General features: G+C 43.3%; 1 protein-coding gene across 7 annotated transcripts in view; it reads right to left on the bottom strand.

Moving 5' to 3' along the window:
• RYR3 (ryanodine receptor 3) overlaps window positions 1-26,032 on the bottom strand; it is a 561,166-nt gene that overhangs the window by 215,120 nt on the left and 320,014 nt on the right. For 6 of the 7 annotated variants that reach the window (XM_024232640.3, XM_054532557.2, XM_054532556.2 and 3 more), the window contains exons 21-32: window positions 25,498-25,602; window positions 24,025-24,128; window positions 22,775-22,858; window positions 20,957-21,116; window positions 19,336-19,483; window positions 18,249-18,454; window positions 17,519-17,693; window positions 9,543-9,751; window positions 7,559-7,734; window positions 6,621-6,657; window positions 4,847-5,010; window positions 1,216-1,381 (exon numbers count right to left, since the gene is read on the bottom strand). In XM_024232640.3, the coding sequence (XP_024088408.2) occupies window positions 1,216-1,381; window positions 4,847-5,010; window positions 6,621-6,657; window positions 7,559-7,734; window positions 9,543-9,751; window positions 17,519-17,693; window positions 18,249-18,454; window positions 19,336-19,483; window positions 20,957-21,116; window positions 22,775-22,858; window positions 24,025-24,128; window positions 25,498-25,602 (1,734 nt within the window). The remainder of the gene's footprint in view (window positions 1-1,215; window positions 1,382-4,846; window positions 5,011-6,620; window positions 6,658-7,558; window positions 7,735-9,542; window positions 9,752-17,518; window positions 17,694-18,248; window positions 18,455-19,335; window positions 19,484-20,956; window positions 21,117-22,774; window positions 22,859-24,024; window positions 24,129-25,497; window positions 25,603-26,032) is intronic. The other variant, XM_054532554.2, reaches the window with a different exon arrangement.

Here is a 26,032-nt window from a genome sequence, read left to right as displayed (position 1 = left end):
CATTCTACCTTGGAGAGTCAAGAATGTTTAACATAGACATTAATTCCTTAACCTCCCATCTCCCATAGTTTGCTCTGTGGAACTCTAGGTTCATAGAACATTACTGATTCTTAAAATTAAAAAAAGTGCTTTTCTTTGTCAAATAATTTGAGAATTGCTTGGTTAGATAGGTTTCTTTCTGAAGTATTTCTCCAATATTTCAGCGTGCTAACCTTCATTACAAAACTTCAAGAGGAGGATGTGATATGTGGCAGTTTCCCAAGCTTACCTGGCCATCAAGGATGAAGAGATCAGGCTGCTTGTGGTTAATGACAGGTAAACCTACATGTGTATAACAGATGGTTTTCCTGAGTAGCTCTATGGAAGTTCACAGTCCAGGAAATGAGGAAACACATTATTTATATAAATGTAATTTTTTTTTTTTTTTTGAGATGGAGTCTTGCTTTGTTGCCCAGGCTGGGGTGCAGCGGCGTGATCTCAGCTCACTGCAACCTCCGCCTCCCAGGTTCAAGCGATTCTCCTGCCTCAGCCTCCTGAGTAGCTGGGACTACAGGCATGAGCCACCATGCCTGGCTAAATTTTGCATTTTTAGTAGAGACAGGGTTTCACTGTGTTAGCCAGGATGGTCTCAATCTCCTGACCTCATGATCCCCTCGCCTCGGCCTCCCAAAGTGCTGGGATTATAGGCATGAGCCACCGCACCTGGCCTATAAATGTATTTTTAAAGCATCTTATAAGGTAGTCATAGGGAATGTAGATAACCTTTTTGCAAAAGGGTATTTCCTGGCAAATTAATCCATTTTTATAGGTTTCTATTTTGAGTACAGAAGTTTCTTAAAGTGAGAAGTATTTCTGTTCACCTTTTACATCTTGTACCTTGTATAGTGCAGGTAACAGATAAGGCTGCACAAGAAATATTTATGAAATAAATGAATAACATTTACAGCTCAACACCAAGGAGAAGACTTTTCGTCCTCTGGAAAGATGACCGGCATATTGGATCAACCAATAACTATGATTGCCCAGCCCTTTTTTCTCCGCCTACAATGAAGTAACTTTGTTGTTGTTTATTTGTTGTCCTAAGTGGCCCATGGCCCACGTGGGCTCATCAGCTTGACACACTGTGGCAGGAATGCTGAGTATGGAGAACAAGGAACACAGTCATAAACACCAGGCCTGGGATAGCCCTGTTTCGGCCCCAGAAACCGCCCTTACCTGGTAGCAGGTGCCCAGTTCCTTTCCATTGGCTGAGAAGGACAACATGCCCATCGCCAGATCCACGAGACAGCCGATCTCCAGGTCCACGTTGCTCCGATTTGATCTCTGGGAACTGGCTACAATGTCCCCACCCCAGACCATGTAGCAGTTGCTGCGTTTCACGCTAGGAGCCAAGACAGGAAAAGGCACAGACTCTGGACTGGGGCAGTTTGTAATCAAGACTCAGGAATGAAATGAAAAATGAAAATGGCTACAGAAACTTTCCTAGGAAGCTTTCTGTTCAGCCCCAAATACTTTTTCTTAAATGAGTTTATTTAGCTTCAACCCAATTTACTCAGACACAAACCACTCAGAGTAAGGATGTGGCAATCTATTCAGGCTACCTCCTTCCAAAGAGCACAATGTTCAGAGAACTGTTTCCAGACTCAGTGTCAACACACCTTTGTGAAACAGATCATGGGAATGGCAGTATACCACCAAAGAGACGGGAAACTGAGGCACAAAGTGAATGACCACCTTCGGCAAACTTATATGGGGATTTGGAATAAGAGGCAGAAAAAAAGTCTGGGTTCAGAGTCCCTGTCTGGTAACCAGGGCAAAAGGCTGTAAAACACTTGAAAACTCGGGCCCACATTCCTTAGGATGGCCGGCCTGGGCTCCCTACAAAGTAGTTTTTCTCTGACACCTTGCTGCTACCTTGACTTATATGCCCCTGTCCTTCCCAGTGCCTTGGAGTTCTGCCTCCCGCACTACCAGCTAACCATCAACTTAGGTGCCTTGCTTAGCTTTCTGTCTACCAAACCCCAGCATACAAAACTCCATTACAGGTATTTATACTTCAAAGCAAACTATAATAATGAAAAAGTCCTTAAGGCTCCCAAAGCCTGATTCCCTAATTGTAGGATTTCACATCCCAGGTGAGCCGTGGAGATGTGCAGTGGCAGAGGTGATTCTCAGATTCCCCCCACTGTGGGCAAGAGACGGCTGATTCTTTCTCTTTTTAAGCCCACACTGGTGTACGTCAGCTCAGGCACCTGGTCCCTCGAAGTGACATGACATGACTTTTCTCAAGTTAAATAAAAGGGTGATGCTATACCTGATGCAAGAGCAGCCCCTTTAAACATCTTAGGGTCAGTCTGATGTGACTCAGCTTGGCTTCCTGTTGTGGTCCTCAGCATGGAGGGCAAGGCCACACAGGGGCAGGGATAGTACATTTGGCACTGTGGGGTGGGTAGATCCTGGAATAGATCCTGTAAACTCTGAGAGTTGCTTCACCTCTCAGGATGATGTTCTCATTTGAAAAACCAAGGGTTCAATTAGGATTCTCCGAGGTTCCTTCTGCCTCTAGAAGTCTATCACTTTCCCCCTCTGTAAGCATGCCTTAATCTCCTGTCCTCTCCTTTGGGACACTGACAGGTCCGCTCACTTCCTGTGAATGCCCTCAGGCAGGGGCCAGTGCAAATAGCCTCTTTCAAAGAGTTATAGCATTATTAGGGTTCCATAACTGCAGCCATGTTAGTACTACTTTTTAGTGATTAAGGTGCTAACTATACTGATGACTAATACAGAATTCAATTAATAATGTATTAAAGCTATGGGAATGTGAAGTGGCTGACTTTGGTCATGTATCAAAGTTCCCAAATTAAAAATGTCCTAAAGCACCTGTAAACGGATTTTGTATTTATTTCTTATTACATAGGACAAAGAAGTAAGAATTATTGAATATGTACCATAAAGTATGTCTTATCCTAGGTGCTAAAATGTCAGTTAATGTTCACAGTAAGTATGGCCATGGAGGCTCAGATAAATCAAGTAATCTATCTTGTATGGTAGAGCCAGCAAACTGGAATTATAAACTCAAATGAGGTGGACACTTCTGCCTTTTCTTCTGGCTGAAGAACAAAGCCTGGATTGGTCAATTACTTTAGAATACTTTCCTTTCTAATCTAAACCAGATGTTGCTTACAGCATCTATTTTGGCTCTCACAATGATGGACATTCAATAATGGGAATAATAATTATACAGTTGACCCTTGAAAAACATGGGTTTGAATTGCATGGGTCCATTATATGAGGGTCCACTTATAGGTGAATTCTTTTCAACCACACATGGATTGAAAATACAGTATTCACAGAGTGCAAAACTCACATATAGGGAAGGCTGACTTTTCCTTTACCGGGGTTCAGTGCTGACTGCGGTCATTGAGTATGAGTGGATTTTGGTATAGGCGGAAGATGCTGGGGCAAATCTAGCTCATATACCAAGGGATGACTGTAGTTGATATTTATTGAGTGTCTGAGTTGAGGCACTGTCCTAAGAATTTTTCTATGAATTAACTTATTTAATCCTCACAATACTCTGTGATAGAAACTATTATCCTCGTCTTTAGATGAGGAAATCGAGGCCCAAGGAGGTTAAGTGACTGGTACAATGTCATACCCCCTACGAACCCAAGCAGTTTATTCTAAAGCCAGCACTTTTTTTTTTTGAGACAGAGTCTTGCTCTGTTGTCAGGATGGAGTGCAGTGGCACGATCTCGGCTCACTGCAACATTCGCCTCCTGGGTTCAAGCGATTCTCCTGCCTCAGCCTCCCGAGTAGCTGGAATTACAGGCACACACCACCACGCCCAGCTAATTTTTGTATTTTTGGTAGAGACGGTGTTTCACCATGTTGGCCAGAATGGTCTCAATCTCTTGACCTCGTGATCTGCCCGCCTCGGCCTCCCAAAGTGCTGTGATTACAAGCGTGAGCCACTGTGCCCAGCCTAAGCCAGCACTCTTAACCAGATGCAGGTCCCTCATGACACAGTGACTGTGACTCACCTCTGGCCACTAGTCTTTGGTGAGCCAACATTCTCTAAAGGGCACCGATTGCAAGACATTCCTGTCTTTGTAGGGAGCAAAGGCCAGCTTGAAAAACAACTTATGACATCTCTACATATGGCTGTATAGGGAAAAGATGCTCCTGTACCTCACATAGGTGGGGAACAGATGGAAACCACAAGCCATGGTCTCCTGAGTCACCTCTGGAGCACATCTGGCCAACAATCCCTTCTCTGGCAGCAGTGCCAGCAGACCAGTGGAAGGGTATGGGTATGCCTAGAACGCGCTTGCCCTAAAGTTTCCTAATTTCTATTTGGTGGTTATTATTCATGAAGTTTCAATGTCTCTTTTATTCCTTATGCTTTCAACCATTATAAACTCTTGGGAGGAGGAGTTCTGAGTATATCAGTTAGTGTGTGATGTGGTATATCTTTTTATTTCTTCTGAATCAACTTCTCTCAAGCACCCAGAGATTTTCTCTGTCTTGTTCTGATGTTGTAGAAACTGGGACTTGCCCAGAAGTCCTGGAAAAAAACTCTGAGAGAGATCACGTACCCCATTCTCTGTCTATATTTTCCATCTCTGGGTCACGATTTATATACATGATGAAACTCTTCTCTATTTTCACTAGCACTTTCTCTCACTGTCATAGTACCGGTTTGTTTATTTGAAGTCTGTGCTTCATTTTCTCCTTTTAAGACAGGCCAAGATGTCTCCTTCTTTGGGTGTGGGGTGGAAGAAAAAGACTGGGGGTAGGGACTGAGAAGCCCGATGCTAACCCTGCCACTTGGGAGCCCCCTTACCTTTCGTGGACCCGGCCTCTTTCATCCCCTAGGGTGACAGTCACTGTGCAGTTTTTATTCAGGTCAAACTTTTCACTGTACAAGTGATAGTCTGGAGTCACCCATCCGACCCAGACGCAGGATGGATCCTGTCCAGCAAAGATGCGGATGGCATAGTAGCACTGCTGTGGAGAGACCGCAGAGGGGAGTCAATGGCCCCCAGCCCCCATCCAGTTGAAGATAGGGGGCCCAAGACACAGAAATAACACAGCAGCTCACTTGGCCCCCCCCTCCTTTTTTTTTCTGGAAAAGTACAAACCAGTAGAGGTAGACTACATGCTAGATCTGGAAGGAAGGCTGAATAGGGATTCTGGCTTCCTAAGTTTTCCTTTCTATTTTGCTGTAGCATCTGGCAAAGCAAATGCTTAAGCTAATCTACCACCCTTTGCCCAGAAGACGCTGGTGCTGAAATCAGGAGATGCTGTGGATGGAAGCAGTGGCAGCTGCTCAGAATGGCAGCACAGAGCCCTAACCATCTCCTGGGCACCAGGGCAGATCTGCGCTGCAGGAGAGAGCGGGCACAGTCCCTGCCCTCAGAGAGACAGTGGTCAAGGGTCAGAGCATTCCTGTTATGCTTTCTCCTTCTAAAGGGAAGTCCAGTGCTTTTTTTCTGGAAAGTCTTGAAAGAGGTTGCTTAAGAAAGAGTTCATCTCACGGCCAAATGTGCTTTGTGTAGCTGTCACACTCAACTACAGTCAGTATTGAGAAGTACAGCAGTTTTTGGCAGGGCTCATACAATTCATGGGGTTATCACTATATTACAACAATAGCTACAGCACTGAGGCAGGTGACTAGCTCATCATTTTCCTTATGAAACTGAGCAGATTCATTCTTAATGAAGTGGCTCTTACTGTAGTCTGTCAAATTTTCTTGACCGGAAGAAAAAAGGGTCAGCTAGACAAACCCGGGCTTGAATCTTGACACTGCCAGGTATTCATCATGTAACTTTGGACAAATCATTTGTCCTCTCTGTGCATTATATTGTGCGTAATATTATCCATTTCAGGGCTTACTGATTAATTTAAAATGGAGATTAAATGGGAAGGCGACAATGTGCCGAGCACAGTGTCCCACACACACTAAGTGTGTGATTCACTGCAGCAAGAATCTTATTCCTGATGAGGGTTAACCTACAAATTCAGGATTGTTGGATAACTTTACAGAAGGGTTGACACACATTTCTTCCACAGGCTTTTTTTTTTTCCCCCAGATGCTAAAGAAGAATGAGAGAAAAGAAAAATCAGGAGTTGCTTTCTGACTACTGTCTAGGGACCAAAAGTAGCTTCCATCTTCTGCGATGGCTTCTTGCTCTTCTTCTCATTTGATTGCTTTTAACATCACTCCTAGCACTGCACAGAGACATGGGGGAGCTGACTCACAAAAGTTTACACAAAAAAAGCAAACCAAAAGATTTAATTGAGCACCCTCCAACTGATGCTCATTTCAATCAGAAAGGCAGTGTTGGATTCCTGATGGCAAATGGGCAACAAGTACCCAATGATGCCCAGTTAGGAGCTCCAGGTAGAGCTTTTGCTTTGCACTGAGTAACTGTATTTCTTTCCCCCACTTGAGAAATGCCATAGATGTGTTCTGGAAGCATCAAGATGGATACTAAAAGACGTAGTAATTGGCAATTAAGAGAGGATCTCTAGACAGATCTTTGCTGTAAGGGGCATATTACCAGGCACAACAAAGAATCAAATAATTAAAACCATAATTGAGCACATTTACTTACTGTTGTTGTATGAGAGAGTATTTCTTGCATCTGTTTCCTGGGGGAAAGATAATCCATGTTTTAGTTATTCAGCTGTACAGAGAATCCCACAGTTCCGACAGGCAATTGATCTACCTTCAATGATCAAGGCAAGTTTAGGAACTGGCTACTTCCTAAATACAAGTGATTGCAACCAGTCTTGGGACTTATTCATTTGTAAGCTGTTAACACAAGGCAGGGATGTGATTCCCAACTCTTATCCCTCAGCCCAGATGGTAAGTTAGATGGTAAGTTGAGAGTGAGGATGGAAGACTGCAATAATATAAGCAAGGATACCTCTGAATAGGTTATCCTATTCTCTCAAGTAGCTGTGGTGTTTAAAAGCTTGGTAGAAAGCAAAACTCTAGAGGAAACCCCAACAAGACAGCTCCAGGCAGCAGACATACATCAATGATTAAAAATAGACATCAGGGGAAAGAAAGACAGCAAGGAATATGTTCCTTATCAGGAAGAAAGAAGTCACACTGCCCATGAATCACACAGCTGCAGAGTTGGACAATGCCCACAGTTATGCAAAGAAGGCAGTATCTGCCTCCAGAAACTTCTAATTGCACACAAAAGCAAAAATAATTGCACCCTCTTATGCACTCACAAAACACAGGAATTGTGGGCAGCAAGGAAGGTAGGGGCTCAGAGTTCAAGAAGAGCAGAAACTTTTCCAGCAGATGCGTCTGTTTAGCATGATTGGCACCTTAATTATGCACTGCACAAACACACACCTGTACTTGCATGCACATGTGTGTACACACATTCTCATTTTTTTTTTTTTTTTTTACCTGACTGAAAGCAGAGAGAACCCTATCTATGGAGTTCCTGTGCTGAGTTAGGGTAAAAAGCAGAAAGCCCACTTTACAGCAGACACAATGAGTGCCTCTGAGAACCGGAGGCCTCACCCTCACCTTTTCTGGAAAGCTTCACTGTCCAGACAGGGGCTGTGGCTGAAGGAGGAGTGGCACTCGACAGGCATGCTCAAGCGGCAATAGATCATGTCGGCGTTGCTATTCTGTGTGCCAAATGTCTTATGGGTCACCTTGAGACACGGAGGGCTGTCCATGGTGCCATCAATCCTCATGACCTGGAAACAGGACAAGTCCTTACCTTGACATACCAAAGGGCCTGACCTTGACCCAGTCCCTTTTTCCCTCGTGGACATGCACATGGCAAGGCATTCTGTGAACTATAGAAGTAAGTTGTGTCCAGTGATAACCAAACTATGATTCTCATCATTACTTGGGCCTTGTCCTGTAGGAAGAAACAGATCTGCTCCTGGCTAGGGAAATTAGAGATTTAAAAACATGCTCACTGGGTTCTCTGTAAGGCCAAGGGTGGAGAATAAATGCCAGAGGGGGGTGGCATCTGGGGGACATAGCATAGTGTCCACAGAGGCTAACCTTTTAGGTCAGGGGGCAAGTGGCTAAAGAAGATAATCTTTCCAAGGACCATGCTTGTCACTGGGCATGAGAACATCTAAGGGAAGGGGCAAAAGTAATCCCAAAGCTCAGGAAGGATGTCCAGCTCCTGAGGAGGGCACCCTCCCCACCCAGCCCAGCTCTCATCTCTGCCACAGTCACGGCCTGAAGGCTGAGGCTAGGAAATCAGCAGTTCCTAGGCATAAGAATTACAGGGGGCAGAGTTAGGGGAGAAAACGTCAGAAACTGATTTTTGCAATGTGTGTGTGGAGAGGGAAATGGGGGGATTCAAGCGAAGTGAACTGAGGCTTACAATAATAATTTTCTTATAATCTGAGCCTCTTCTTTGCTCTCTATAGAATTGTTCTTGTCCTGGGTCCTATAAGAGTACTTCAATTCTATTTTTCTAAGTAGAGGGCCTCTAGGGTTTCATGACCTCCAACAGTTTAAGAGTCACTTTTCTAAAGTAATGGTTAGGGAGGAATCAGAGAGAGAAAAGTCTCTACTATTTAACTGAGGAAGAAAGTGGGGCATTAAGGTTGATCCTTGTTGAATTCAGATGGGAGGATGAGTTAAGGAACTAACAGTGAGGTTGAAGCAAACCACTGAATCTACCTTGACTAAAGCTGCAATGGGGCTGATTTGTCTGGCGTTTTTTTTTTTTTAAATCAACACTCTCCCCCTTATCCACCATGGAAAAACCATGGTCTGTGAACCAAAACAGAGGCAAGTCTAAGTCGATGTAGGGCTAGAACTAAAGTTAGGCTCCTTACAATCTTTGGCTCCCCTCTGCTCCCCCTAGAAGACGGGGGATAGATTAATCAATGATCAGACGTCAGCTTAAAATCTTGGCAACACCATCAAAAAATTAAATAGGTCCTACAAGACATCAAGTCATGAGTGGGTAACAACATACATGTTCAGTACATATAATCTTGAATATAGGTATGGAACTTCTAAATTTTTTTTAATAAAAAAAATTGTTTCAAGGTCTCTCTCTGTCACCCAGGCTACAGTGCAGCGATGTGATCACAGCTCACTGCAGCCTTGAACTCCCGGGCTCAAGGGATCCTCCCACCTCAGCCTCCCAAGTAGGTAGGATTACGAGTGTGAGCCACCACACCCAGCCCGAACTTAAAAAAAGAAAAAAATCAGGAAAGTTTAAGGTCTCCAGATACTATACTACTATGACAATAACAATATAGGAACATCCAGAGCAAATTCAGTGTCCCAAAATGTTGAGAGTTTATCTGTAAGGTTTCATGTGCAAGGCTGATGTCTCTCATAAGATGCCACTGAGCTGCCCCAATTAAGATGCCTGCAACTGCAGCTCTGAGGGCCAGCAGGGAGGTGGCTGGTAAGTGGCCAGGGCATGGACTTAGGTAAGCAGCTGCCTGTTGACAGGACACTTAGGGCAAGCTTAGGGCCTTGGCCCACCTGACCTGCCAGGGCCACGCACATCATGTAACATTACCTCTATGTGTGGATGATCCTTTGGCACGTTGACAAACGTCGGGAGGCGCTTGCTGAACCACATAGCAACATCTCTGTTCATGTTGACAGCAAAAGGCTCAAAGCCCTCTTGGAGACCACACATGGTATAAAACTTGAAGGTACTGGCGTCTGTCCCGAGATTCATGCGGCCGATCTGAGATAGCCCCAGACAGCAGATGGGCACGAAGCCTGCAGAACAGTTAGAGAGACCTGCTTTAGCCCGAGGGCACCATCCCAGGAAACTGTGAGGAAGCTGAATCTTTGCTTCCTTAAGGGCTTTGACTCCCAGTAGGAAAGATGGGACACAACCCGTTCTTTCTTTCTTCCTGGCACATAAAATCAACAACAGGAGGTGACATGGAGACCACCACTGTCCATGGTACATAGGAAAGAAAAGAGAGCTTGGTTCAAAATGATTTGGGAAAAACAATGATCCAGTTAAGAATATTCGTAAGATATAAATAAATATGAACTGGAAAGGCAAAAGTAGTAAGAGAAAAAGTGAAATTCTTTATCTGTCCCTTAGTTAAAATTGATCTTAGGCCCTGGGAAAATTTAAATACTACCCAAAACAATGCAGTGAGCCTAAAGAATGACTTGGGGAGATTTTTTGCCACAAAAACAAAAAAATGGGTAACTATGTGAGATGATGAATATGTTGTTTTGCTGCACTGTAGTAGCCTTTTTACTATCTCTATGTATTTCATAACATCACATTGTATACCTTAAATATACAAAATAAAATTTATTTAAAATAAAGATGACTTGGTGCAAGTTGCCCAACTTTTCTGGACCCCAGCCTCTTCCCCAGTGACATGAGAGGTCCTTCACATTTCAAGAGTAGGATTCTAAGAAGTTTTAAATGCTAGCACTATGATTGTGCTTGTTAACAAAATACAATTTACAAACACCCAGTCTCCTAGCCCACTCTCCTCCTTGCCTACTCAGGAAGGCAGAGTTTCAAGCAGGAGCCAGAGAAAGCTCCTCTCTTCCTTCCTACAGCTATCATCTCTCCAAGCTCACATCTGTAGCTTGATCATATTAAAAAACTACCACTCAAAACAGACCAAAGCAGGAGTTCAAATTGTTTGGTGTTCTTGTTTGTGGGCTATTTATAAATCATAATTGTGGACCAACAAATCAGCAACACAGGGAAAGCGCTAATTATGTTGGATTTGGGAGGATGTGAGAGAAAGGCAGGTGGCTGGGGGACCGCTGGAGGCTGCAGAGGGTGCCTGGAAGGGTAGGAGAAGTTCTGAGGCTGCTGGATGAGGCAGGGGCTGGAGCTCCCTACAGAAGAAAGTGGTGTCACTCCCTAGGATAAGAGTGGTCATTTCAGGGGACATTTAAAGGCCAATTTTGGGAGCATGTACATCTAACAGTAAAAAACTTTCTTTCATAGACACCAAGGCCAAGATGCACTCTTCCTAGATGGGAGGCTTATATACTATTATGTAAGCCACGAAGTTTCTATGTAAATAACAAGTTACATAAGTGAAACGTAAATCTCTTGCAAGCTATGTGGTTGCTTTTAGAAACTATAAACTCACTTAGGATACAAACGTGTTTAATACCGTGTCTAAATAAAAGAGAATGTCAATGCGGTCCTAGCAAAATGGCAGTGATGTTTGTACAAAAAGCCTCCTCGCAGCACTGCCAACTGAGGACAGACTAGGACCCCTACCTCTCAGGACAGTCAATGGACTGGTCCCTTGGACAAGCACCTGTACATGTAACATCCTGAGCACTGCTATGCTTCTAGTATTTTTGTGATAGGGGCTGCGATGGATGAAACCATCTCCTTTCTATAGACAGAGATGTTTATAAACAAAGAACCTTTGGAAATCTGATTACAGTGTAGAATAAGAATTGCTTGCCAGTAAAATTCCTAGGCTCCGCATTGGGAAAGATGGTTTTGCTATGTGCCATGACAAGATGTAAAGGAAGAAGAAGCTATCCCAATCCCAAGGAGCTTACAGAAATGGGGACAAGGAATGGAATATAAAAGAGGGAATGTGTTTGCTGCAAACCATCCCTAATCTCAAGACAGTATTTTAGTTATTCTACTAAGGGAGGTAACTAAACCAAGAAAACCACCAGTATAGGTTTATGTTGGAGCCATGAACACGAAGATCATGAAACAGTCCAGCCTTGATGTGAGCACAGAATAGGATAGCTTAAGAAAACCTCTCTATTCCATTCTTCTCCATGAACCTGGATGGTGCAATAAGTGAGCAGCAGGGGTAAAAGCCTCAGTGGGAAGCAGCAACAACGAGGATTTGACCTCAGGACATAAAAATAATGTCCTAGTCACAGACCCACTGACAATGTAAGGGGGAAAACGTAATAATTGCATAAGACTTCTTTTTTTCTAAGGATGTAGAGCTCCTCTTCATTCCTAAGCACCAGTAGAGAGGACAGCACTTTAATAAGGCTAAAACTAAGAACATGAGGAGTTAATGGACTTGACCATGGTCACGGGAAGGGCAAGCGACAAAAATGGGATGAGATCCTTTATCCTCGAGTCATAGGCCAGCTGCCAGTCAGTGTGTGAAAGGGAGTGAGTGTTCAGGGGATGAATGCCCCAGATTGAAACAGTAGTTATGACCAGGGCCAGAGGACTGCATTCACTAGAGAGTAAAGTGTTGTCTCCGTGGGGCAGAAGCCCTCTCTACAGGGAGAGTTGCACACTCCATGGGAAAAGACAGGGTAACAAAAGTCACGGATGCAAGAGCAATGGGAGGCACAGAGTATTGGGGACCTCCAGCAGGCTAAGTGGATGCAGCTGGGGCAGCTCTGGAAAACAGCAGCAGAAAAGCTAAATCTAAGGCTTGAGTCAGAAAAGAGAAAATCCGAAAGGACAGAGAGGAAAGATTAATTCTCATAAAGCACCAGCGCTTTCTCTTGGAGAAAACGATTCGATAACTAGATACATTTAATCAGCTCCCTCCACCTGGCTAAGAGGATCTAGCTAATATCTCCATTTCTAAACTTCTTTATTTGAGGCATTTACAAATCTTGTAACTTTATAACTCTTCATGAAAGACAGATAAGGGGGAACAATCATGGCATGATAAACCACAATAGCAAATATTTACCAAATACCTTGTAAACGTCAGGCTTAGTGCTCTACAGATACATCTCATTATTATGCCAGTTTTACAGATGAGAAAACTGAGACCTAGAAAGTGGACTTGCTCAACATCTGCTACCTGGTAAACTGCAGAGTCAGCATGTGAACAAAGCTGCCTGAGCAGGAGTCCATAGCAAGCAACAGGGACTGAGGCCAGGATGCCTGCTTTCTAATTGTCATCTAAGCTAACTTGTTTTGTTATCAGTTACATTGCTTTTCAAATGATTTTCCAATGTGTCAGGTAGTTCACCTGTTTGTCTCTAGATTGGACAGATGGAGACCCATGACCACAACACGCTCCAGGCCCCTTAGAGGAAAAGGTCTACCTGTACACAGCTCACTACATGGCTTTCTAGAATTCACCTGGATAAAAGGACCCACTGGGCAAGGTCACATGGCATTACTATCTGTCATAAAGAAGGATTTCCATTTTGCACACAGTTTAATTAACCCATAGCCTCAAATGAGACTGGAGAAGAAGAAAATATAATAAGAGGGAAAATAATACCACCTCTCTACATGCATCCTAATAGATATAATTATGCTGACAACTCTGAAGAGGTTTGAGAAGAAAATTTGCAAAAGGCACAGTCTTCAGCCAAGATGTATATAGAAGTTCTTGTCCCAGGAAAGAAATGGCAAGAATATATGCATTTACATTTTGTAGAGGACCCCCAGTTCTGATACACTTGGTATTATAAGGCCTCATACTGGTTTTCTGATTAGGAAGAGGGAGAGCAGGGGGGTAATCTTATAATTCCAGGAGATTGCAAAGAAACCAGCTCTCTCAAAAATCCAAAGGATAGATCCATTTTCAATCCATTTTAAACTAAAGGAAGACATAAAAGAGAATAATAGCTACCAGCAAGGGAAAAGCTGACATCTTAGAGAGAGGGAGGCAGATGACCGCTCAGACCATTCCTGGGGTGTTTCTGGGAGTTTCAATCCAGCAGTACATGTTATACCCATTCCTTTCCACTTCTTGCTAAGCCTTGCAAAGACAGAGTTACAGGAGACGACACAGAGATGGTCACAAGCCTTGTAGAAAGCAAAGGAAACAATAGGCCACGCTCCCCTGCCACAGCCACTTTCTGAAACACAAGACCCATCTGGAGAGAGAATGACAGGGGACCCTGGGTACCAGTGTGTGTGCCTGCAGATGGCAGTGACACTTCCTGCAGATAAGTTTCATTTTCTGCCTATTGAAAAGCTGCCAACAGAAATGAGGGATCTGTTAAACTCGACAGGTCAATGGGCAGGAACAGCCTGGGAGGCTGCCCCTGCAGATACCAAAGCTGTAGCAGGAGGCAGGATGTCCCTCAGGGGAGTGCCTGGCAGAGAGGCAGCACAGGAGACCACACCAAAGCCTCTTCAAGATGTCGCATTCTGAGGTCTAGCAGGATGTTCAGGATTTTATCTTCCTTTCCTTTAAACAGAGGGAAAGAGAAGGCTAATAGCAAAGGGTTTGCCTTGGAGGCTTCTGAGATCTCAGATACTTCTAGGTGACAACACTGAGAGCTGTGATGGTCCAGTCCAGGGACCAGGGGAGGGAACATTAATTAGAAAATGCTAATGAAGCAGATAAAGGCATATAATCTATGATGCATAAGAGGATGGAAATGACAACTTGTAAATAAGCCAGAGGTAAAAACAGCCATGAACTACAATATCTATCCCCACTGCTTCCCCAAAAGGGCAAAAGGCTTCCCATGGCCCAGCTCCCACTGGGGTAATGACTGAAATCAAAGCTGACATGCTGGCGACCAGAAGAACACAAGCAAGTAGGGCATTCTGCTTTACGGGGTGGGGGGAGGTAGGCACTACAATGCATAAGATGTTTTATTTTCAACAGATGCTTTTTTTTAACAACACAAGGCAAGAATTTCTACCTCTTTCCACTTGACGCAGAGAGAAGAGAGACGCTATGTGATTATTCCAGGCCTTTGAGCTACTGTTATCAAAGAATGGCACGTCGACTTCCTTATAACTACCCTTCCACCAACTCACAAGCCATTGCAGAACTGAAAGAGCTTTCCAATTATCTTGTCTCTGTGTTATTAAAGGGCAGTATGATACGACAGTATAATGTGCTAACACATTACAGTACAATTCTATTATTAAACAGCATCCTAATAATACTTTGTTATTCTGAAGGTCAAATCACATCCCTGTACACAACAGGCCTATGGGACATTACTTTCATTACAATACAGATGCTCTCCAAAAGCAGGGTTATGCTCAAATGCCCCTCCCCTTTATAGTATTCCTGTGCTCAAACCCCATAACGGCTCCTCATTTCCTAGAGGGTGAAATCCAAGGGTGCTTGGCTCAGAGAAAACAGTAGTTTCTTGAACGAAAAGGCTGAGTCTCAGTATTTGAGCCTATAATCTGCACCTTATCTACCTTTCCAGCTTCATCATCCATACATTCCACACACAAATCTTCTACCCTTTCCTATAGCTTCCTGGAGCCACAGAACTACTCTTGTTACATCCCCTGACAGGACTAGCCTTCTCCTTACACATAGACATCTCGTATTCTTTAGTTAACATGCAATTCAAATCCCATTCATACAGACTTTTCATTCTGTATTAGTCACTTGCCATTGATAACTTACTGCTCTGCATTATTATCATCTTTTTTACAACTAAAAAATGAGCTCCTCAGTACTGCTACTACTCGCATCTGCATACGCTGTAGACCACTGCTCTCATATTTCAGTGTGCAAGCAAATCACCAGAGTGTCTCATCAGAATGCAGATTCTGATTCTGGTCTGGGGTGGGGCTGAGACTCCTCATTGCTAACAAGCAGACCATACTTTGAGTATCAAGGCTTTGGACTTTACAAAGTTCTTCTAACTCTGCACAACATATGAGATTCTCATCTCCTCCTCAGAGTTCAACAGACAAGTAATCTCTTCCAGTTCACACAATAGCAGAGCCTGGAAAAGGCCCTGATTTTTGGACTCTTTCTACCCCAGAGAACGACTTTCTTTGGAGATGTGCCTGAATCTCCTAGGCTGTTTTCCTCCTGGCCTCAGAAGGAGGGCACTGCATGAGGTGGGTACTTGGAAAGCACCTGGTGGTCCTTGTACACTGCCCTGATGTCCACCCACAGAAATCCTCTCCTTTGCCTCTGAACCAGCACACAGGCCATTCCTTCTTCTGGCAACATCATTCTCACCTGTCTCCAAAAACAGAGTTATTTCTTTAAAATTTTGATTTTAAGCCTCTTCGGAAGGCATTAAAATATGACCCCATTTGACTTTAGTCATTTGTCTTTTTAGGAAAATACAATGACTTGTAAGCATTTTATTTCTCCAAATATTTGGCTCTTAGAAAAACCTTGAAAGGATGAGAACACATGGACACAGGAAGGGGAACATCACACACCAGGGCCTGTTGTGGGGTGGGGGGAGGGGGGAGGGATAGCATTAGGAGATATAGCTAATGTTAAATGACGAGTTAATGGGTGCAGCACACCAACATGGCACATGTATACATATGTAACAAACCTGCACGTTGTGCACATGTACCCTAAAACTTAGAGTATAATTAAAAAAAAAAAGAAAAACCTTGAAAGGTACAGTTGGATAGGCATACTTTAAACAATAGGTGTCTGGAAAAAAAAGTGCAAAAGTCATTTATAAAGCTACAAACGCTCTGTAAAGAGCATGTATATTACATACACACAGTTACATGTATTTGTGCTCTCTTGCCTATCCAGTTGTATCGTTTTAGCTTTCTAGGTAGGAAATATTTCTTTCTGTAAAGTCTCAGAAATTTAGGGCTACGAGGAGCCCTCATCATTTACAGAGAGAAAAATGAGTTCCCAAATGGATAAATAAAGTCAACTAAGATGTCCTGGGTAGGCAGGAGCAGAGGCAGGGTGACAGTCCAGGTCTCCTGTCCCAGAACAGCCCCCTTCTCGTCCGTGAGGAGCAAATAGTGTGGCAAAGCACCAGGCATAAGGGCATTCACACAGCAGGTGTTAAGTCATTGCCGTCGAATTTTGTATCTGGGAAGAACATTAGATTTTATTTCATCACTCCTTTTATTCTCTGATATAGATGAAGAAAGTAAAGCCCAGAGAGGTCAAACAAATACTCCTTGGGAGCCAATGAGCTTGTTAGGAGCAAGTCTACTGACTCGCAGTACACTCTTTCCCCTATATACCAACAGTCTTGTGTACATAATGTAGTTATATAGACAAGAAATACTAAGCTCTACTTCCTCCTTTGTGTAGCTGGAAGTGTGCCCCTGACTGTGGTCTATTCAAGGACATTAAAAAATGCAACTCTGGTTTGGTTTCACAGTGTGTCTGAATTTCAAAATAAATTCTATTTCATTCAAGGAAATAGCTAAATCTAACTTTCGTGTTTCAATGGTTCTCTTCAAAGCATCAAGTTCAATTACTCAAACATGCAGACTGATAATTCAAATCAGAATAAAAGGATAATTCTTTAATTCACTGATTTTTCTCTCCTGTCAAGGACATTAGTCATATACAATAAGCATTTTCTTTGTAATACTGGGAAACCTGGAGAATCTTAAAATGCCAAGACACAGGGCAGGGAATTAGCTTCTTGGTTAACCTATCTGAGAGTTCAGAATCTATATGTATGCTGCACACACCAACTATCACTATTATCTCCCCTAATTCTTTGAAATTGCTAGTCTATGGGATCGTCTTCACCATTAGGGTTTTCAAATCTGCAAAGGACCGTGTAGACCAAATAAGGAAGTAGAGCAGCTCGCTCAGCTCTCCCTGTATTTTCCTCCAGGCTCCTGGAGCTGGGGTTGGCAGAGGGTGTTAGATTTACCATTCTCAATCTCGTAGTCAGCGAAGGCAAGTTCAGAGCCTTTGTTGGTGATCAGCAGCTCCCCATTCAGTGTGAAGATCATTGAAGCATCATCCAGGTTAATCATACATCCGACCACATCCCCTGGCTGCCAGGTACGCCCAAAATACCCACTTCCTTGATGCCAACGCTGGCCCTAGAAAACAAGACTCTAGGGCTTAGAGAAATGGAGTTTCTAGAAGCCCCAGCAGCTGGAGAAATGACCATATCCACAGTATCTCCTAACTAGTAGTGGTACACGATTTCTAGGGGGCACTCAAGGATAACCAACAAGGAGGAGTGGTCTATGTTATCAATGAAACCAAGACACACAAGGTAGCCCAAGTCTCTTGATTTCTAGTCACAGCTATGGCAATAATCAGGATTCTCTCTAGGGAAAACTGGTAAGATTTCCTGACATACTGGCTGCATAGTGATCTTTGTGTCACCTCTGGAGTGGAGTCAATGGGCTTGGGTGCAAAAGCAGATATGGAGGTGACTGTAGAAAGGATTTGGGGTACAGTGCCCCCCTTCAACAGAGTGAAGAGCAAAGAAACAGTCACTAGGCGATGCTCATTCAATGTCTACATTAGCCAGTGGTGGTGGCCACTCACTTTGAAGCCAGAGATCCAGTAATTTGAGCTTACAGAAAAATGTTTGGAGAAGGAAAACTTGGTCTGAGGATGGGTGTTTGCTAGATATATAGACTCACCCTGTTGCCTTCAAACACAAAGGCTTGGTCATCGGCCCCCAGCTCGACATCAGGCCGACAGCCTGGCCTGGCCCAGCCGACTCGCATGTCTCCTCCAGTCACCACCTCAAACTCAAAATACCACTTTCCAGATCTCACTGCATAAGATCGCTCTACCCGGAAAAATCGGATCTTGTCTATGCTGACCTTCTCCACAGCCGAGTCAGCTATTGTGAGAAGGCAGGCGAACAGAGGGTGTGGAAGGGAAAGAGAGAACATAGACCTTTAATAATTAGGTAGCACTACTCAAAAGAATTTGATGAGAACATCTAAGACTGACCATAGGTCGACTACTATCCAATATGGCATTCTGTTCACGATGATCGTCATCATCATCACCATACAAGCTACCACTGACTGAGGGATTGCTTCATAGTAGATCCTTTAGAGACCACTTCTCAGTTTTCCCTCACAATAATCCTATGAGGTAGCTAATATTGTCCTCATTTTACCGATGAAGAAATTCAGGCTCAAAGAGGTAAAATCATTTATTCAACATCACAGAGCCAATGAACAGAGGAGCAAAGGTATAAACCCAGATTGGACTTCAAAACCATCCCCTTAACGACTTACAGTTCTGCACTTGTGGTCTACTATGCCTCCTGGGGCATGGGATGACAATAACAGGCTCATCAATTTTAAGCTGTTGTTCAGATTTTAATCCGAACAAGCTTTTAATCTGGAGATGTGATTACCTGATCTAAAAGCAAGCTGATATTCACACATTTGGAAAACAAGAGAAAAAAACAGTGACTTGGTTTTTGATCAGGTATTCTGAAAAGCTCAGCTACCCTAGAAGATAACCTATTCCTTGTGGGAATAAGTCATAGAAGTGCTCATCGCAGAAAATCTGTCAATGGGATGACAGTTTATATCAAACATGGTCTCCCCAATAATTAAAAAAAAAAATCACACCATTTAGTCTAGTGCTCTTCAGCCCCAATACTATTTCCAATAGTACAAGTTAGACCTATTTGAAGTTAGGATGCCCCAAGAAGAGGACCTGTTTAGTAAACTGGGGCCAGAATAACCACTCTCAACTCATTACCTAGTTCTTGGTCTGATGGCTCAATGTTATACCCGTAACCAACAAAAGTGCGCACAGCTTCCCGCAGGCTGTCCCTGTTTGACTTCTTGGTACGCTCGTCCAGTAATGCATATGGCACCAGACGGGGATTTCTTTTGTTCTTCAAATCCTATGTGAAGCCAGAGAAAAAAGGTGCCAAGAAAACATTTCACCTTCACCACAGCTCACCCTATTCACATATTCCCAGCAACAGTCCTGGCTTTCTGGCTGCTCTAGGTCTATTAGCTCTTCCCTCAGTGCCTTCACATTTAGCAATGTACATATTTGCCACTTCTCCTCCAGATTAAATGAGTATAAATGGAAATATTTTACTAATGCTCAAAGCTAGCATCAAAAAACCCTTTTGGCTGGGTGTGGTGACTCATGCCTGTAATCCCAGCACTTTGGGAGGCCGAGGTGGGTGGATCACTTGAGGTCAGGAGTTTGAGACCAGTCTGCCAACATGGTGAAACCCCGTCTCTACGAAAAATACAAAAATTAGCTCGGTGTGGTGGCACATGCCTGTAATCCCAGCTACTCGGGAGGCTGAGGCAGGAGAATCACTTGAACCCGGGAGATGAAGGTTGCAGTGAGCTGAGGTCACGCCACTGCACTCCAGCCTGGGCGACAGAGTGAGAGTCTGTCTCATTAAAAAAATAAAACAAAACAAAAAACACTTTAAATAACACCAGTCTGTGAATAAAATGAAGCATCACAGAATTGGTTAGAAACCTCCATTCCCAAGGCAAAGCAGCTGGAGATTTGTATGATTTCCCTATGGAAGATCATGTCATGATTTAAGTTGCTATAGCCTCCTCATGACAGCTTAATAGCCTTCATGGAGAAACATTGGAAAAGGTGGCAGAGCCACAGTGTGTTCATTTCATGGCAGAGGACACACATTTGTAGTAATGTCCCTCTCAGTTCCTTAGGAGGAACTAAGAAGACAATAGGGACAATTGTAGTGATAAGTCACCCAAACTCATATGTATAACATGCTGTTTTGAACCTCTTCACTCCGCTACTCCTCCTCCCCCCAGTTTCCATAGTTGTGTTCTTCCCGGCTTCCAGATGTGTGGCTCTGGTATGAATTAACTAAAGTGCACATAGCCACTCCTGAACATCCCTGATACTAACCCTACCATGGGTGATTACTAAGATGAGAGAAACCATCTCAAGGAAAGAGGTGCGCCAGGCGGTTTGGGGCTAAACTCTGTTTAATTTCTTGCTGTGCTCTGGCTTTCAAGCTGCCTCCTGCTCAGGCCAAGACGTCTACCCAGAAATCGTTGGCCCAATGGACTGAAGTAAGGAGGCAAAAGCTTTTGGGCAGGCTGGTTTGCTGCTGTGCTGAGCTAGCTTCCCCTCCATTTCATCCTCACCAGTAGATATGTGGGACTATTCCAGAAATACTGCTGAGCTATGATGTGACTATTACAAATTCTGTCCAGCCCCATGGTTCCATAAACAATGAACATACTGAGGTGTGAGGGATAGAGTGCAAAGGCAACCTCTTCCTTCTGATCTAACACACACCAAAGCAAAATGGCATGTGGATGATCATATCTTCTAAGTTTTCCAGCATGCCTGACCCAGCATTTCTTACCTGTTGGATGCCATAGGTCCATCCTTGTTTTATTCTGTCTTTTGCCCAAACATTGTGCGCATTTTCTGCAAGCTTATCCACTAAAATTTCTTGAGGAGGTAACAGCTTCACATCAGACAAATCCAAAGGGGCTGGCTTATAGCCGTTGGACATCATATAGCTACAAGTAAATGTAAAAGTATACATTTTTAACAGATCTCCATGAGTTTCTCATTCCGGATTTTAGACCAAGAGCACATGGTAAGAACGCTACGCAAATAAGGCTACAGTCACAGGTCCCACTCTTTGGCTGAACGAATAGCTCAGCTCTGTTTCAAGTCTATAGATAAAGCCCCCAATCTACCATCCTTCTTCCCAACGTATGTAACACATTTCAAAGAAGACTTGAAAAAAGCAGATGGTCAGTACAAACCATCTTTATTTCTACGAAAACTACTTCTGTTCTCTACAAATAATGGGCACATTCAGCATGCTGCAACATTACCAGAAGCCTGTCATCCCACTACAAAAACACAAAAAGTCAAAACCAGATTGGCAAGAACAAGACCTTGAGTCAAATGTCTCCTTATAAATCAGCACAGAATAATCACTCAGTCAAAAAGTAAAGGCTAAACTTGTACTTTTGGAATTAAAAAAAGAATGATGTCAGAGAATTTTTGAACTTAAAGTGATCTTAGCAGTTAGCTGTCCAGTCCAAGAGTCACAGCCTCAAATGTCTGTAAGTTGACTGATAATGGGAAGAAGTGGAAGAGCTCTACGTAGACACATTGTGTAAATGCAGAAGACTAGGGCACACTGTGGATGGAGTGAAACCTCAGGAAGGCAGATGGTCATCGCCATGTGGGAATATCAGTTTAAAGGTATCTATGGCCCTAGGGCCACTGACTGCCTAGGCCAGAGCCAGAATCCAACAGTGATGAACCACAGACCAGGGCTCAATCCATCCAGGACCTCTGAGCAGCATGAGATGCAGGGTCTATCGTAGGTAGGTATAAGATAATGTTCTGCATCCACCTTTTCAGGATGCTGCCCTTGGGCAGAGTCAGGATGCACTGACTGTTGCATCCTGACCTCAGCAGCTCTGGCCAGCAGCCTGTTCCTCCACTGCAGCCTGTCAGATGTGCTTTTCTTGGTACTAGGAGTTGCGTGTGTGAGAGTGGATCTTGGAAGTTTAAGAGGAAAGAAGGGGGAAGATAAACATTTGATTAAAGCTGGCACTGCTTGGCTCCTAAGTAATAATGACACCTGTGTGTGAATCCATCTGCACATCTGCCGGCATGCATGAGAGCAAGCAAGCAAGGGAGCCAGTGGATGTGCCACTGAGCAAGCATTTGAATGTGCAAGGACAAGAAATGTGCAACTGTGTCTGAATGTAGCGGGAGAGAGGCAGAGCAGGACACAGGCAGATCTAGGGGGTCAAATGAATGGTGGCAGAGATACCCCTTCCACAAAGGACTTACAAGGCTGGTCCAGGGCCAGAGGAGTGACTCTCTGTCATGGCTGAGAACCACTTTTAAGCTTTTGTGCTGAATGCTATTCTTATAGATCAAAGACAGTGCATCCATCTGACCTCCTGGCTCAAAACTAACAATATTAGTGTGAGGTCCAGGTGGAAGGGGCAAAGAGAGGGAAAACCCTGAAATACTTCTTCACCAGGCTTCTATCTGAGGGCTTCAGTGCCATCTAGGAAACAGGGGAGCCCTTCTGAGCTGGTTCTAGCAACTATGTGGGCTGTTGTCTGTCTTGGTACCACCCTCCTGGATTAAAAATCCAGGCTGAAGCCTTAAAGTCTTGAACCATTAAAAAAAAATCACCTACTTTTTGGGCAGTTTGACCTTCTTGAGATCCTCCTCAGCAGCTAGGTTAACATGAGCAATGTGGCACCCCAGGGCCAGGAGGGTTCTGTGACACAACAGAAGGAGAAGACTAAGGTTAACTGCAGTGTTAGTAACAGCAGGAACCCTAATTCACATCCGAGTTGAAAACAGACAAGAGCCATTCATTTAGACCAGGGGTCAGTAGACTTTTTCTGTAAGGAGCCACAGAGTAAATGCCTTAGGCTTTGTGAGCCATATGTCTCTGTCACAGCTACAACTCTGTGATTACAGAGCAAAGCCAGCCATAGGCAATATGCAAACCAATGAGCTTGACTCTGTTACAATAACGATCTATTTACAAAAATAGGTAGCTGGTCTGATTGTCCCATGGGCCATAATTTGTCAACTCCCCATTTAGATGATAGCAAGCGTAAGATTACGAAAGAGAAATTTGTTAATTTCCCCTCTTGGAGACATTTTTCTGTTTTATAAATTTGCATTATAATTATATGCCTCTTCTAATTCCATGGAACAGATAGAATTCTAATATCCAGCTCACAGGTCAGCAAATATTTACTGCATGATGCCTGTAAGGGCACGAGCTGTGCTTAAAACCATGAAGTACAAAGCCGTACCCTCAAGAGGTGCCAGTGTAATTGAAGGTATCCCATGTGAGCCTGTGGGACAAGGGACCTTACGGAGCATCATTATGCCAACAAAACCACAAAGTTAAAATGTTCTGCAGTGACAACTAGAGAATAGGGAAGTACAAAGACAAGAGAACAGGTAACAAGCCCCCATAGAATTCAAAATGGGAGATGACAATTTGGGCTAGAGAAGTTAAAGTCTAAATTAGGCCCATGGGTAGCATCACGGAGAAGTGAAAGTTATTTTAAAATTGAATTTTAGTGTATCAGATCAGGTTTCCCAACGGGTTTTAGAAATGCTTTATTTTTTTTCCTTTATTTAATGTGAACTGCAGGAAGTACTTGGTCCTTTGATTCTAAGTTTCTTTTCTGTCTCTTACTTTTTCCCCGTCCCTAGCAAATAGCAAATGGTTTAAGAAATATAGTCAATAATAATGGTGGATGGTTATGCTAAATCCTCTTGTGACATGATTCATCATGATCTCCTCTAATTTATCAGAATGTGCCATGTTTTCAGGCAGGAGACATATCTTTGCAGTTTAGTTATAATGCATTAAATCATCTACTCATTGTTTGTAAAACTTCAGCTCAATTAAATACTCACTTTAAGGTTTCAGTTGACATTTGCAGGTTATAATTCTTCTCAGTTTCGGGGAGCTTTGAAAACTCCACAAGGCAAGGGTGTTGTCTTTTATTGTCATCTCGTATCTAGGTGGTGACATAAGAAAGAATGTGATTTAAGTTTTGACAGCTGGCACTGCATGGGAAAACAGAACAGAACATAGTTTGAAACATGGCCCAGGCAATCCATATCAGGCAAGACAAAGACAGCAACTTGCTAATCGGCAAACAGATGATCTCTCTAGTAAATGAGACACACAGTCTCCAAGTTGCCAGTGGTTTGTGCTCCGTGGATTTATTTCTAGACAGGCATCTGCATTTCGAACATACTTTCCGAGAGAAGCAGTGCTACATGTGGCAGCCATGCTCTTGTTCCTCCAAAATTCATGTAACCATAACATTTCTGAAGAGGAACATTCTTCAGTATAGGACAGGCTACAGAATCTGGACCAGTGTTGTGCAGTAGAACCAAAAGTCAGCCACAAACATGAAGCACCTTTGTAATTTCAAATTTTCTAGTAGCCACATTAGAAAATCAAAAAGAAAAGTTGAAATTAATGTGTTTTGTTTAACCTAATAAATGCAAAATAATCATCTTAACAAGTAATCAATATAAGAAATTATTTATGAGATATTTTATTTTTTCCCCCACACTAATCTTCAAAATCTGGTGACTATTTTACACTTTTAGTACATCTCAATCCAAACTAGTCACACTTGAAGTACATGTGACTCATGGCTTTGTATTAGACAGTACATTTCTAGACATTAAGTAATTAATTCATTCATTCATTCAACAAACATTTGTTGAATGCCTGTACTACATGACAGACACTGAGCTAGATATTAGGAGTTCAATAGTGAAGTCATCCTCATGTGAGAACATTTTATGGTAGCTGTATAAATACACAAGTGTGGGAGTGCAGAGACCCTGTCAGTAACTAAGCTGAAATGTGTGTCATTTGAGAGAGTCGGCGTTATAGGAAGCTTCAGAACTCACCTATCCTTCTGCCTTCAGACGTGACCTTACACAAATCATGGAACACAGTCAATTTACATTCTCTCTGAAAAATGATTTCTAGTGAAAGATTCCCTATCCTCCTGAGTGTCCATTAATCTTAGTGACACATCTGAAAACCATATTAAACAAGTTCTGATTCAAAACAATGAATCAGCCACTTTTCACTATCCACCCAGAGATGACAACTTTTTTTCTGAAGGAGAGATGTGAGTATTCTGAAGCAAGTGCTGAGAAACAATGATATATCCCAAATAAAATAAACCAGTATTTGGGAGTAAGAAAGGGGAGACACTTCTGGTTCTGTCTGTGAAGACCTGGTCTCCTCAGTGTTGCTAACTAGTGAATGCAATGAAAACTAGGCATGCAGCAGGAAGAATGGTTCCAGGCAACAAGGCAATCCCATCCTCCACCCCAACCTGGCCCTGAGACACATACCTTGCCGAAAGTCCAGCCAAGTTCTATTTTATTCATTCCCCAAAGCTCGTGGATGTTTTCAGCTAGTCTGTCTCGGATCTTTTCTAGGTGAGGTGGCAAAACAACCTAAAGGAAAAGGAGCAAGTGAAAAGAATCGATTGTTTTGAAAGCTATCATAAAATCTATAGGAGTTGGGCACCCCATTTGAATTGGCACATCACCCAGGAGGAGCTGCAGTATCCGACCTCACTCTGCCTGACCCACATGCTCCCAGCCCTCCTCTCTCTTCCTTTCTTGGCTTCCTCTCTGCTCCTTGCTGTCCCTCTGACCATTGCCTCTTAGTCTTTTCTGTAGGTGTATGTGTTGAATGTTCTTCACATGTGAATGCTTGCCTCACCTTATTTCCTCTCTACATGTTCTCTCACCCAGTAGATGATCACTCCCAAGTCAGGCCATTTCTAACCATGGTCTCTTTTGAAGTTTAAACTCATGGTTCCAGCTGCCTACAGGACTTTTCCATTAAAGTGAGCTCAATATGTTACCCAAAGCTGAATTC

The sequence above is a fragment of the Pongo abelii genome, chromosome 16 (genome assembly GCF_028885655.2).
Source record: "Pongo abelii isolate AG06213 chromosome 16, NHGRI_mPonAbe1-v2.0_pri, whole genome shotgun sequence".
NCBI lineage: Eukaryota > Metazoa > Chordata > Mammalia > Primates > Hominidae > Pongo > Pongo abelii.
The sequence above is the reverse complement of the archived record's forward strand: the minus strand, read 5'-3'. Positions and strand labels throughout refer to the sequence as shown.